We start from the raw sequence: 13,796 nt of genomic DNA, 5'->3' as shown, positions 1-13,796 counted from the left end.
TATGGCTAGGGTTTTTGGTTTAACCTATAGGTCGGGCTGGGCCGGACCTTTTTGATAAATCCCAAGCCCGGCCTGCAACAAAGTTGGGCTCGTGCTTTTAGGCCCGAGGTGAAGCCCACGGGCTCAAATGTGTGTTCAAGCCCATCTGGGGCCCGAGCCAGCCTATTGGGCTACCTGGGCCATGAAGAGGTCTAGGCGCCATGTGTGAGGAGCATATCGGGTCTCTGAAATTCGATATCTTATTTTGCCAACACGCTCTCAACCCCATGCATTTGTGTTATTTTATTTGCAAAGGGTCCATTTGTCTCCTTCCATGAGCCATCTATTTGGGTGATAAATATTTATCACTTGTATCTTTAACTTTACCCAATATTTTTCGGGCCCGCTTGGCAAGTCATTTTGAGAAGATATTCTCGTAGCTCTGACATTCAATAGACGTATTGAACTTTTGACATAAGATCTGGTAGCTCGAAGAGCGTTTGGCATATGCACATTTTTTTGTTCATCGTTTCGGGTCTTTTTGTGCGAGATTAAAATGCGAAAGACACGAGAAACTTCATTTGGAGCTTCTTGAAATCAGTCCAAAATGGGCTTCTCACATCTTTTCGGTGCCCCATCTTTTGGCGACAAGATCTTTCTTATGCCAAATAGGAATAGACCAGTTTTCGGTCTTCCCGGCTTCTAAGCAGCCGAAAGACCGCGTGAAAAGACGCGCCAAATGGGAAATCATTTTCCATCTACGGGACAATAAAATTAAGGCTGTATTTGGCTAGAGGGAAAAGTTGGAAAACCTGTACAAATCATTCCATCCCTATGTTTTCCTCCAAACCAAACGCAGCGTAAAGGAAATCCTCTCTCTCTTTTGCTGCGCTCCCTTTCTCAAGGATTGCTGCTTGTTTTTGCTCTTGTTTTTTGTTGCTTCTCTCTCTCTCTCTCTCTCTCTCTCAGAATATCCACTTCTCTTCTTCTCTCCTACTGCTCCTTTATCTATCAGTCTTGTTGGATCCGTGGTTTCGTCTCTCTCAAGTTTCTGCCACATTTCATGGATCTGCAAACCCACCTGCATTGTACTCTCCGAACTAGGGTTTTATGATCACATGCGCTTTGGTATCTTCGCCGTCTTTGGCGTCATGCTGTGGTTTGCTTCTAAAACGAAGAGGGATGAAGAATTTTGCCTGTGGCATGGCCTTCTCGGGACTCCCCTCGATACTCGTCGTGGCTGCTGCATTTTGGCGTTTTAGCTCCTGGATTTCTTCTTCTGACGATGGTTATGAATTTCATGGTGGAAAGGGAAGATGCTGACATTGATGGTGTTTCTTCTTCCGCTGCTCAATTCGGCTTTCTCTAGTTCTGGTACTGTCGTTTCCGTTCTTTTTTGGCTAAAGCTGGTCTTTATCTGATGCTATTGGCACTTGACTTAAATGTAGTCTAGCTGCTGGAAGTCTTGTGATATTGATATTATATGTATATTCATTACAGTAGAGCAATCGATACAGTTGTAGGGAAGTAGCTCTATGTAGTTCCTGTAAAATTGTAACTGCCTTTTTTGTTTTGTTTTGTTTTTTTTTTTTTTTTAATTTTTCCTTTTCATTGCGAATGGCATTGATTTTGATTTCCAACCATTTTGTTCTTTTGTTTCAATGCAAAGGTGTTTCCCGCGTGGGAAACAACTTCCCTGAGATGGAGTTATCAGTGTTTTTGCAGAAAGCACATCGTAAGGGGGATTGAGCCCCGAAAATTGTTCATATGCACAAAATCATTGCAGTACTTTATACAAACACTTCAAATTCCCCTTAGTAAGTTTGAGTTGTAACACGTAATTCTTCGGCATCACATTTATGCGAAGCTTCTTTGCCTGGTTTAGCTCAATCACAAGGTCCGAAACAGCAAGAGGACTAAGCACAGTGGACAAGTCGAAAACGAGTGTGCACCTTGTGTGCCGAAATAAATGAAACATTTTTGTGATTCATCTGCTCGTGCCACTGATAAAAAAATGTATCACCATGTGCCGTTGTGCCTGTGGCGTTTGTAGTGCCGTAGTTCCATTTCGAATAAGTGATGTTGTGAGTTCTATCTGGATTAGCTTCTACAAGTTCAATACTATGTCCCTCTTTTTCTATTTTAGGGTCTGTTGGGCAATTTGTACTCTGATTCGGGTTTGCAGGTGCTTGGTAAGAATATGCTTTTGTGCTGAAAATGAAAGTATTTTTTTTTCCTGACATTTTTGCATTCAAAATGAGGGCAAATTATGCTTCCAAATTTTGCACTCAAAGTTGGCCAATGTAAAACGAAAAGGTAGATTCCACTCTTGAAATTTGTGTTTGTACCTGTCACAACCAAACACAGTACAAAATTGATCAATGCAAAACTGAACCAAGTTTGCATTCTCACTTTTTGACCAAATTTGCATTTACTTTGATACATATGCTTTTTGCACTCTTACCAAAAACAAAGTTGGCCAATATAAAAAAAAAGGTAGATTCCACTCTTGAAATTTGTGTTTGCACCTGGCACAACCAAACACAGTACAAAATTGATCAATGCAAAGCTGAACCAAGTTTGCTTTCTCACTTTTTGACCAAATTTGCATTTACATTGATACATATGCTTTTTGCACTCCTACCAAACACAACCTAAATTTTAATCATGTTCCTTATATGAATGAAATACTAATAACTAAACAATGTTAATAGCATTTGAAAAGACTTCATCTGTTTGTGTTGACCTGTAAAAGGGACATGTCTATGGTTTAAAACTTTGAATGCTGGTTGATCTTCATTTCATTATGATTAATCAACAAGTATGATAAGTTTTGTATTTTTTTTTTTGATAAGTATGATAAATATTGTAAATATAATATAAACAGTTTAAACATGTAATACTAATTCTCTAGTGCAAAGTGCAAACATGAGGGGGATGAGTGAGAGAGGCAACAATTCTACCATGAAAAATATGCTATTAATTAGAAGTAAGCTTGCTTTTTGACCCTTCTATCTTTGCTTGGCGCCAACAAAGAGGAAGAATAATGTGGAGGGTTGCAAGAGCAGCATTGCTGTGGACAGTGTGGGAAGAAAGGAATGCCAGAATATTCCAAGAGAAGGTTAAATTTTGATGGTAGCAGTCAGCACATTCTGGGTTATTCTGGGATGGGAGGAGTTATAAGGAATGAAAGTGGCTTTGTAACTTTGTTATATTCAGGCCCATTAGGTGAGGGGGACTCCACTAGTGTCACGGGGGTAGTTCTACAGCGGAAGAAACCCGTGCGGCGTCCTGGCCAAGGCAGGCCAGGACAAGCCTTTCTGTGCTTAGAGGCTAGGAGTTGCCCGATGGGATGGCTCCACCAACGTCAGTAGCACTGGATCATGACCTCAAGTCCAATGGCCGGGGCACTCTCCTGGCTCAGACCGGTCCATGGGAGGCGCTGCTTACGTGCTAAAGGGGGACAACCATAATGGAAGGCGACCATGCGCCGATAAGGTGACTTGGCACCGATGTGAAGGGTCTCCTGTATGCCGATGATGACAGGCACCTGTGTGCCATGATGATAGGCAACCGCTTGGGCCGGAACACACCCGTGCACTATGGGCAACGGGATAGCTCAATCAGCTTGGGCAAGGGGCTGGCGAAGTGAAGGGACGTGCTTGAGCCAGGCCCGCATGCCAAGCCTCCCTTGAGTATCGGTAGCGCAGTGCCGGTCCAACACTGTCCCCATGAGCAAGTGTGCGCCCATGAGGAACCCTGGTAGCCATGCTAGCCGTTAACCAGGGCCGCCCCGCAAGGGGATGAAGGTCTAGGAGTGCCAAGGTTAGGCACCCAAGGAGGTCGACCACCCCTCCTCAAAGAGTACGTTAAGCTTCTGGTGGTCTGCCTGAAGATGACATCAGTTCTCCCAAAAATCTTACAGGCGAAAATGACGGGCATGTCCCTAACGTAAGCCTGCCAAGCGTAGGCAAGGCTAAGCCTGTGCTGAACCGTAACACTAGGGCAGAACTGCTAGCTGCCCTTCAAGGGGGTAGAGTTTGCTGTACAGCTAGGAGTGGAACAGATAGTAATAGGAAACTCCAAGGTGGTTGTGGGGTGGTTACTGAACCCAGATTCAGTAGTATGGTGATGTAACTCTATAGTTATGTGCTGCAGGGGCACTCTTGTCTTTTTATCTTCTATTTTTTATATTGTCGCTCTATCATATAAATACACAATTACTGGCGCCGCCAGTTTGAGTTTTTTGGTCAAAATTCTTCTCGCCTCCTCTCTCTCCCCTCTTGATCGAGATCATGGTATCAGAGCAGGACATCGCTCTGTAAGAGGCATCTTATCTGATTGAAGGTTTTGCAAAACACATATCTGAACTGAAAGTGGAGAAAACAAGTTTGACCCTGCATTGAGATTCGTTGGTGGACCCTGTTCTCTCTTTTTTTAACAGAAACGGAAAAGAAAACAAGTTCGACAGATGATTGACTTAGTTCTATTGAGGTCGGTTGTTGTTTTTTCTCTTCTCTCCCATTTGTCTGTGGACTGTTTCTCAGAATTCATCGAACTGATCAGGAACCTATACTGAAGTGATTGTTTTCATTGGTTCTTGGTAATGTTACCAAGAACACCCTGAAATCTGCTCTAGCCGAATGGTGTAGACTTGTTTAATACTTCTTGTGGGTCTGTGACCCAAAACTGTGTGGGTGAAGAACCTGTGTAGGTCATGTGTGACCTCATTCAGATGGAGAAATACATCAGCAGAACCGTAGAGGTTGTGTGTGACTTAAACCAGCCCTTGTAAGGTCAGGTAGACCTGTTGATTTGTGACAGCAAGTGCTGTGTTGCTGTGACTGCAGTTGTTTTTAAACCCTACAGTAAGGGTTGTGTGTGTTTGTGAGTGTGTGGACTGCGGGAGAAGGGTTGTAGGTCTGAATCTTCTGATAACAGCCTTTGTTATGGCTTCTGAAGACTCTGCAATCAATGGAACTTCTTTCAACCAAGGAGGAATGAACAGAAATCTTGACTCTATGAGCTTTCCAACGACCATTACTCCCTTAGATGGCAGAAATTATTTGACATGGTCTAAGGAGATGCGGCTGTACACCACAGCTCGAGGTAAGGCAGGGTATATCAATGGAAAAGTGAAGGAACCTAGGACTGGTACTGCTGAATATGGTAAGTGGGACTAGGAAAACTGCATGATTTTGTCATGGCTTTTGACTACTATGCTACCATCAGTTAAACGGAACTTTATGTAGGCCGAAACAGCCAAGGAAATATGGGAACAAGCAATGTCAACTTACTCCGAGCAGAAACACTATGCTAGAATCTATCAATTGTAAGCTGAGTCTGCAACATGTAAACAAGGGGAAAGAAGCTTATCCACTTACTATTCTGCCCTCACATCTATCTGGAAAGAGTTAGATTACTATCAGAGTATTAACTGGGAGAGTGAAAAGGATGCCAAAGCCTACAAACAGTTAGTGCCACAGCAGCGGGTGTTTGCTTTTTGTTAGGGCTTAATCCCATATATAAACCCATCCGGGTTCAAATTTTGGGCAGCAAGGATTTTCCTTCTGTGCAAGAGGTGTATGCACTGGTTTAATCCGAGGAAAGGGAGATGGCCAGAAAATGAATCCTCCTGAGGGGGAGACCATTGCTTTAGCCGTAAGAGTCAACACCAATTCAGCAAGAAAGGGAGATGGTCAGAAAATGGTTGATGATAAGGATAAACTGTGGTGCACTCATTGTCAGAAATCTCGGCACACACGGGAAACATGTTGGGAATTGCATGGTAAGCCGAAGTGGGCATAGGACCTAAATAAGAATTCAGCACAAGAACAGAACAAGAAACCAAATCAGAAGAGGTTCACATCAGCCAACTTGGCCTCTCATGAGTTGTAGAGTGGAGGACCTACTGTGAACTCTCAGGGTTGCCCCCCTAGGTCTGATCTTAAGGAATATATTATCACTGCCTTTTCGTGACCATTTGGAGCAATATGGTAGGGCTCTCACACAAACATATTCTGGACCTACTCCTTTAACCTCCTTTGCTTCTTCCTCAGGTAACTTAGCTTCTGCATTCCATGTGTCTACTGATACCTCTGAATCTCCATGGATTATCGATTTTGGTGCTTCCAATCACATGACTGGTAAGTCCACATTTTCCCAATCATACACCCTCCTTTCTGGCAAGGATAAAGTGAGGTTAGCTGATCCTTCTCCTCCATTGCTGGTCGAAGATCTATATCTTTGCCATTTGGCTTACCTTTATCAAATGTTTTACATGTTCCAAAACTGCCTATTAATTTACTATCTATTAGCAGCATTACACACTCTTTGAACTGCTCAGTAACATTTTTTCCTCAATCTTGTGTCTTTTAGGATTTGGCCTCTGGGAGGACGATTGATAAAGGGAACATGGTGAATGGTCTCTATGTGCTGGTGAATAAAGTTGGTCTTGCGGCCTCAGAGTTTTTGAGTCTGTCAAATAAGAGTCAAGTTATTTGTGGCACAATCGTTTGGGTCATCTGTCTTTTGAGTCTTTGAAGTACTTGTTTCCAGAACTGTTTAAGTATGTGTTAGTTCATGATTTTCAGTGTCAAGTGTGTCAGCTAAGCAAGTACTATAGAACTTCATTTTCTTTACGTAATAAAAGATCAAATGTTTCTTTTTCCATTGTGTATTCTAATGTTTGGGGACCTGTAAATATTCCAACGGAGAATGGCTACAGATACTTCATATCTTTCATTGATGACTTCTCTTGATATACGTGGGTGTATCCTATGCACTCTCTAGATGAAGTTCCTAAACTTGTAAAGGCCTTCCAACATATGGTATACACAATTTCAAACAGAGATTCGAACTTTCCAATCAGACAATGCCAAAGAGTATTTTCATGGTGACCTCAGAATTTTTTGAAACTTGTCTCTATTCATCATAGTTCTTGTGCTAGAACCCCTCAATAGAATGGGGTTGCAGAGAGAAAAAATCGTCATCTCCTAGAGGTTGCTCGAGGGTTGTTGATACACATGAATGTTCCGAAAAGGTTCTGGGCCAAGCTGTAACTGTAGTGTGTTTTCTTTCTTTCTTTCTTTTCTTTTTCTTTTTCTTTTTTTTCCTTTTCTTTTTCTTTTTTTCCTTTTCTTGAGGTTCTTTGTTGCTCTTGGAAGATAAGCGTGTTTGTCTTCCTTTTGTAAATCCTCTATTGATGATTTAATGAAAGTGTTATTGATCAAAAAAAAAATGTTCCGAAAAGGTTCTGGGTGGATGCTGTTATGACTGCGGCTTATCTTATCAACCGGATGCCATCTCGTCTCTTGGAGTACAAGTCCCCTCATCAGCTCATCTTCCCTACAGCTCCATTGTTTCCTATCCCTATGCATGTATTTGGGTGTAAGTGTTTTGTCCATGACTTATCTCCTACCTGTGGTAAGCTAGATACCAAAGGCATTGTTTGTGTTTTCCTTGGCTATCCCCTTTCCCAAAAAGGTTATTGTTGCTTTGATCCTATTTCCAAAATGTACTTTGTATCCATGGATGTTTTTTTCTTTGAAGATGTGCCTTTATTCCTTGCTTCTCCTCAGGGGGAGAGTCCAAGTGAGGAGAAACAGAGACATGTTTTGTTGCCTTCTGAAGCTGTGCAACCTACACCATCAAACCCTCAGGGGTTGAATCCATCACCGCATCCAGGTACTATTGTTCCAGTTAATGACCTTGAGCCCATTGATATTGATACTTCTAATTGTGATTTGGATCTTCCTATTGCTAAGAGGAAAGGTGTCAGATCATGCACCACTCACCACCCAATGGCTCTTTCCTTATCCTATGAGAATGTTTCACCCTCTTTCCGTGTTTTCCTCTTTGTTATTGACAGTGTTTCCCTTCCTAAGAGTGTTGCAGAAGCTTTACTTGTTCCTGAATGGACAGATGCAATGAAGGAGGAGACCAATGCCCTTCACAAAAATGGCACGTGGGTGTTGGTAGATCTTCCTGAGGGAAAGGAACCTAGGGGGTGCAAATGGGTATTCTAAAAAAAAACATAAGGCAGATGGCACAGTGGAGAGGTACAAGGCCCGACTAGTTGCAAAAGGTTTTTCACAAGTGTATGGAGTTGATTATGTGGAAAACTTTGCACTTGTAGCAAAAATGAATTCTATTTGAGTTCTCCTCTTTAGCAGCAAATCTAGATTGGGAGCTTCATCAAGTAGACATTAAAAATGCCTTTTTGAATGGTGACTTAGAAGAAGAAGTGTATATGACCAAACATCCAGGTTTTTGTGCTAAAGGAAATGAGTAGAAAGTATGTAGATTGAAGAAATCTCCCTTCACAAAAATGGCACGTGGGTGTTGGTAGATCTTCCTGAGGGAAAGGAACCTAGGGGGTGCAAATGGGTATTCTAAAAAAAAACATAAGGCAGATGGCACAGTGGAGAGGTACAAGGCCCGACTAGTTGCAAAAGGTTTTTCACAAGTGTATGGAGTTGATTATGCGAAAAACTTTGCACTTGTAGAAAAAGTGAATTCTATTTGAGTTCCCCTCTCTTTAGCAGCAAATCTAGATTGGGAGCTTCATCAAGTAGACATTAAAAATGCATTTTTGAATGGTGACTTAGAAGAAGAAGTGTATATGGCCAAACCTTCAGGTTTTTGTGCTAAAGGAAATGAGCAGAAAGTATGTAGATTGAAGAAATCTTTGTATGGCTTAAAACAGTCTCCAAGGGCCTGGTTCAGTAGGTTCCACAAGGCAGTTCAATAGATGGGTTTTAAGCAATGCTAGTCTGATCACACATTCTTTGTGAAGAGAGAGCAAGGGAGAATGAAAACTTTAATTGTGTATGTCGATGACATTATTATCACCAGTGATTGGGACTCAGAGATATAGAGATTGAAGAGATTTTTGGCCACTCGGTTTGAAGTGAAGGATTTGGGGCCTTTACGTTATTTTCTTGGAATTGAAGTTGCTCGCTCTAATCAGGGTATCTTCATCTCCCAGAGGAAATATGCTCTAGATCTATTGAAGGACACGGGGAAGCTTGGAGCAAAACCTGCTGACACTCCACACTTGGAGGCAACATACAGAGTTCTTAGATATTTGAAGAAATTCCTGGGACAGGACTCCTGTTTGGAAAACATGGGCATATGAGAGTTGAGGTTTACATTGATGCAGATTGGGCTGGTTCTGTGGATGACAGAAAATCTACTAGTGGTTATTGTGCCTTTGCTGGGGGAAATCTTGTTACTTGGAGGAGTAAGAAACTGAGTGTGGTGGTCAGATCGAGTGTAGAAGCTGAATACAGTGCCATGTCTCATGGTGTTGCAGAACTTCTATGGATAAAGAATCTCTTGGGTGAATTAGGCTTTTGTCTTAGTGATCCTATGTCTTTCTATTGTGACAATAAGGCTGCCATCAACATTGCAGCCAATCTTGTTCTCCATGATAGAACCAAACATATAGAGGTTGACAAACACTTCATCAGGGAAAAATTGGAAAAATTTGAAGAAATTCCTGGGACAGGACTCCTGTTTGGAAAACATGGGCATATGAGAGTTGAGGTTTACATTGATGCAGATTGGGCTGGTTCTGTGGATGATAGAAAATCTACTAGTGGTTATTGTGCCTTTGCTGGGGGAAATCTTGTTACTTGGAGGAGTAAGAAACTGAGTGTGGTGGTCAGATTGAGTGTAGAAGCTGAATACAGTGCCATGTCTCATGGTGTTGCAGAACTTCTATGGATAAAGAATCTCTTGGGTGAATTAGGCTTTCCTCTTAGTGATCCTATGTCTTTCTATTGTGACAATAAGGCTGCCATCAACATTGCAGCCAATCTTGTTCTCCATGATAGAACCAAACATATAGAGGTTGACAAACACTTCATCAGGGAAAAATTGGAAAAAGGAGAAGTTTTTCACTCCCTACATCAGTTCTGAGGAACAACTTGCAGACGTCCTTACTAAAGGATTAAACTCCATGTGGCACTATAATCTTTGTGACAAGTTGGGGATGATTGATATCTACGCCCCAACTCGAGGGGGAGTGATGTAACTCTATAGTTATGTGCCATAGGGGCACTCTTGTCTTTTTATCTTCTATTTTTTATATTGTCGCCCTATCATATAAATACAAAATTACTGGCACTGCCAATTTGAGTTTTTTGGTCAAAATTCTTCTTGCCTCTTCTTTCTCTCCTCTCTTTCTTCTTCTCCTCCTCTCTCCTCTTGATCAAGATCATATGGCATTTCAAGAATGAACTTAAAAAAATTAAGTGTTTGACAAGGAATTTGAATGTTAGAATACAATGGGTGGGGAGATCTGCTAATGCTATGGTTGAATGCTTAGCCAAGCAAGTGGCAACTAGGGAACAATTATAATCTATTTTAGTTTTTAATGGGTTGGAGAGGTCGCAGCTCATGCCTCTCTAAGTATCCTTTGTAATTGTTATCTGTTTTTGTCCTCTTCCTTAATAAAATCTTTCATTTATCAGAAAAATTATCATTTTGAGATAGCTTGAAATTCTTTCCAAACATGAAGTTAAATATTAGTTTTTATTGTACAATAAATTATTTTTTGATAAATGTAATGTATAATAATAAATTATTTGGTTGATCTATTAGAATTATTTACGCTTTCTATGAATTTAAGTTTTGCTTGAACCCATTCTATCATATAGTTTCAATGGTTTTGAACAAAATAATAATTTAAAAGGGTCTACCTATGTATCTTTTATCATTACATGAAATAAAATTCTATATTTTTGCATATTTCACAATGTTTTGACCATGTCTATAATTTTTTCAATATTTCTTTACAACATTTCTGTCATTTCTGACATGTTTTGTTTATTTGGATGACCAGTATTTCCACCGATATCAACATTTTAAACCTTGGTCAAGAAACCCAAGGAAGGTGTCTAGATGCCTAGTTGACAAGGCATACCTCTATTGCCTAGACTCGACTTGGAGCCTTGATGATGCCTTGGGGGCTTAGTTTCATGTTTCATTTCCTTGAAAAGGTCTTTAAGAAAATCGATGTATTGTTTAGAACTTTAGATCTGATTTTCGATTAGGATTTTTGTATGTTACATTTCATTGTTCATGTTTAGATCCCTTGCCTAGACTCGGTTTCTTGCAATATTCACATATTAGCTCCTTTTTCTTAGTTGATCCCTTTGGCTTTATTCCAGCATGTGCAAAATTCTCTGAAGGTGGTCCCTATAACTGTACTTGCCGCATATTCTCTTCACTACTCACCATAGAATATGGTTGAGCAAGGGTTACTTCATCTTTGGCTAGAATATTTTGTCACATAATGTCAAACTCATGGTTGAGTCCTATAAGAAACTCAAAGACACTATTTCTTTCCACCAGTTTCCTGGATGTCATTGCACCCTTGGTGCTCTCCCATGCAACAGTTTCCATAACATCAATCTCATGCCACAGTGACTTCAACATAGAATAATAGACAACGACACTCTTCTCCCCCTATCTCAGATTGTTCACATCATTCTTCAACTTATATGCTCTTGCAACATTCAATTTCTAAGAATATGTTTTTGTGACACTATCCCAAATCTCTTTGGGCGAAGTCATCCAGAGGTAATGGTGACTTATGTGAGGCTGCATAGAGTTGACTAACCATCCAATCACTGTGTAGTTTTCTTGCACCCATTTTTCATATGTAGGATCGGTCTTTGCTGGTTTCTCCTTATTGCTTATGAGATAACCTAGTTTACCTTTACTACAAACATAAATCCTTATAGATTGTGCCTAGGCCAGATAATTTGTTCCCTCAAGTTTGATTGTAGTTAGTCTAGTCAAAGCGGAATCTACAGGACCAGTCCTAGACATCGGAATTTGCTTCATCTCACTTCTAGATGCTCCATTGACCAACGAATATCCAAGAACAAGGTTTTTAAGTCTTTATGGACCTAATTGAGGTCAGTCCAGTACCTGAAGGCAAGGTTCAAAATTTCGATACAGCCCGATACACCAGTAGGGCCGTATTGGACTATATTGGGGCTCGCTCCTTATTTTATTTTATTTTTTAACCTGGTTCAGAGGAGCCGATTTAAGGCTTGTCTACCTCCTAAATCTGTTTAAACTCTGAAACACCCGCTATAGGGGCGTATCAGGAAGCCCCTGATATGATACGGCCCGATACATATCGAAAATTTGAACATTGCCTGAAGGTTCCAAATCTAGGGTTTCATTGCACCCGACTTCTAGGGAGAAAGAGAGAAGAAGCAATCTCTCCTACTAGAGCTTCCTGAACTTCTTCCAACTGCAACCACCTTCTGTCTCTTTAACTTGTAAGTTGTAACTGGAAACTCTCTAGTCGGCTAGGGTTTTGGGCAAAAAACTGCAGCCTCACTTTCTTGGCAGTCTACAGTCATATTCTAACTCTCCAAACCCTCCACCAACTAGGCATAAAAGTTCTTTGAACAGTCAGCAACTTATCTCTCCATACACTCTTCTAATCAAAGGGTGTATGGGAAAAGAAAGAAAAAAGAAACAAAGAGAAGGATGGGAGACTTGCTTTGATACCAAGATGTGATTTAATTCAATAAAGTTCTGCAACATAATTTCAGATTTAAGCAAGGAAAGAAAGAAAAGAGGAAGACAGCAAGGAAGAGGAAGAGGAAGATGGAGAAGAAGGGAGAAAGAAGAAGAGTTCGATTGTCTCCTCTTCTACCTCTCTTAACTTTTATTAATCTTTCTAAAACTAATCAAATTACAAGTCTGCCCTTAAGAGGGTGGCCAGCTCATAAATCTACTTAAAAAAACATTAACAGGCCCATAAAGGAAAAAGCCCATTAACAAACAAAGCAACTAGGAAGAACAATAATAAGAAAATAATGGGCTAGGCCCCATTTGGCCTAGTCTCTCTACAGTTGGGATTGAAGAAAGACTTGGCAGACTATGAAGAAGCTCCCTAGATAAAAAATTTGACAAGATGATGCTTGATCAAGTTAGGCAGGTAGACAAGAAGATTGATTTGGATGAGGTAGTTCACAAGTTCAAGTAAGTTGTTGGACCTTTTTTTACTTGTAGGTGGTGAGTTTGCAAGAAAAAGTTTTTATGGAATTGAAGAGAAGGGCTGAAGTTGTGTCTGATAATCTTCATTTTGAGCCTGATGATGCAGTGCAAGAGGAGTGAATTCTAAATGATTTGAAGTTGGGGTTTTGAGTTGGAAACTTGGAATTAGTGGGGGGGGGGGATTTGGGATGATTTTGTGTGTTTCTGGGGTTACAAGTTCTGTTTGAGATATATTTTAGTTTGGGTTTGGTATGTTTTTGGTGCCTATGTGTGAATGGTGTTTGGTTTACTTTCCTTTTCTTTTAATGAAAATTTCCTGTTGATTCTAAATGAACAAAAGAGTTTACCAACATCTGATATGTAGTTATTTTTCACTTTCTACGCTACATTCATTATAGAATGCCATACTATATTCATTGTTGAAGGTTGAACCTAGGTAAACACTGAACTCATTTGTTAATCCATTCATGGCTTTTATAGCAGTCTATGAGGTGGATGCATCTATGCAAACGTAGATTTTTTCCCTGACATTTATATGAGCTTCTCAGATACCGACTCTTGATTAGCTGTTGTCATTAATCTGTTTTCAAGTACCTTTGTCATTGTTTGCCAACTTTTGTTGCAGGGAGAGAAGATTCCTATGATAAGTCAGTTTCAATCTCATTTGACCACCTACTACCTTCCTTACATCCACCGCCTATAATACCATCTACTCGAGGTGTTTTTTCCACTTCATTTTATATTGGTTAATGAATATCAGCTATCGTATGTAGTAACTCAGGTTACTA

The 13,796-nt window shown here is 40.5% G+C and overlaps 1 protein-coding gene across 4 annotated transcripts in view; it reads left to right on the top strand.

Annotated features, from left to right (window-relative positions):
- The first annotated feature begins 863 nt into the window (after positions 1-863).
- The window catches only part of LOC104602711 (receptor-like serine/threonine-protein kinase ALE2), a 28,796-nt gene continuing 15,863 nt past the window's right edge, over positions 864-13,796 (top strand). The window contains exons 1-2 of one of the 4 annotated variants that reach the window (XM_010266487.3): positions 864-1,353; positions 13,634-13,726. In XM_010266487.3, coding sequence (XP_010264789.1) covers positions 1,296-1,353; positions 13,634-13,726 — 151 coding nt within the window. In that variant the 5' untranslated portion in view covers positions 864-1,295. The remainder of the gene's footprint in view (positions 1,354-13,633; positions 13,727-13,796) is intronic. The other 3 variants (XM_010266488.3, XM_010266490.3, XM_088894800.1) reach the window with 3 other exon arrangements.

This window comes from Nelumbo nucifera, chromosome 1 (assembly GCF_055504915.1).
Source record: "Nelumbo nucifera cultivar China Antique chromosome 1, China Antique-T2T, whole genome shotgun sequence".
NCBI lineage: Eukaryota > Viridiplantae > Streptophyta > Magnoliopsida > Proteales > Nelumbonaceae > Nelumbo > Nelumbo nucifera.
Note: the sequence above shows the minus strand (reverse complement) of the source record. Positions and strands in the feature narration are given on the sequence as shown.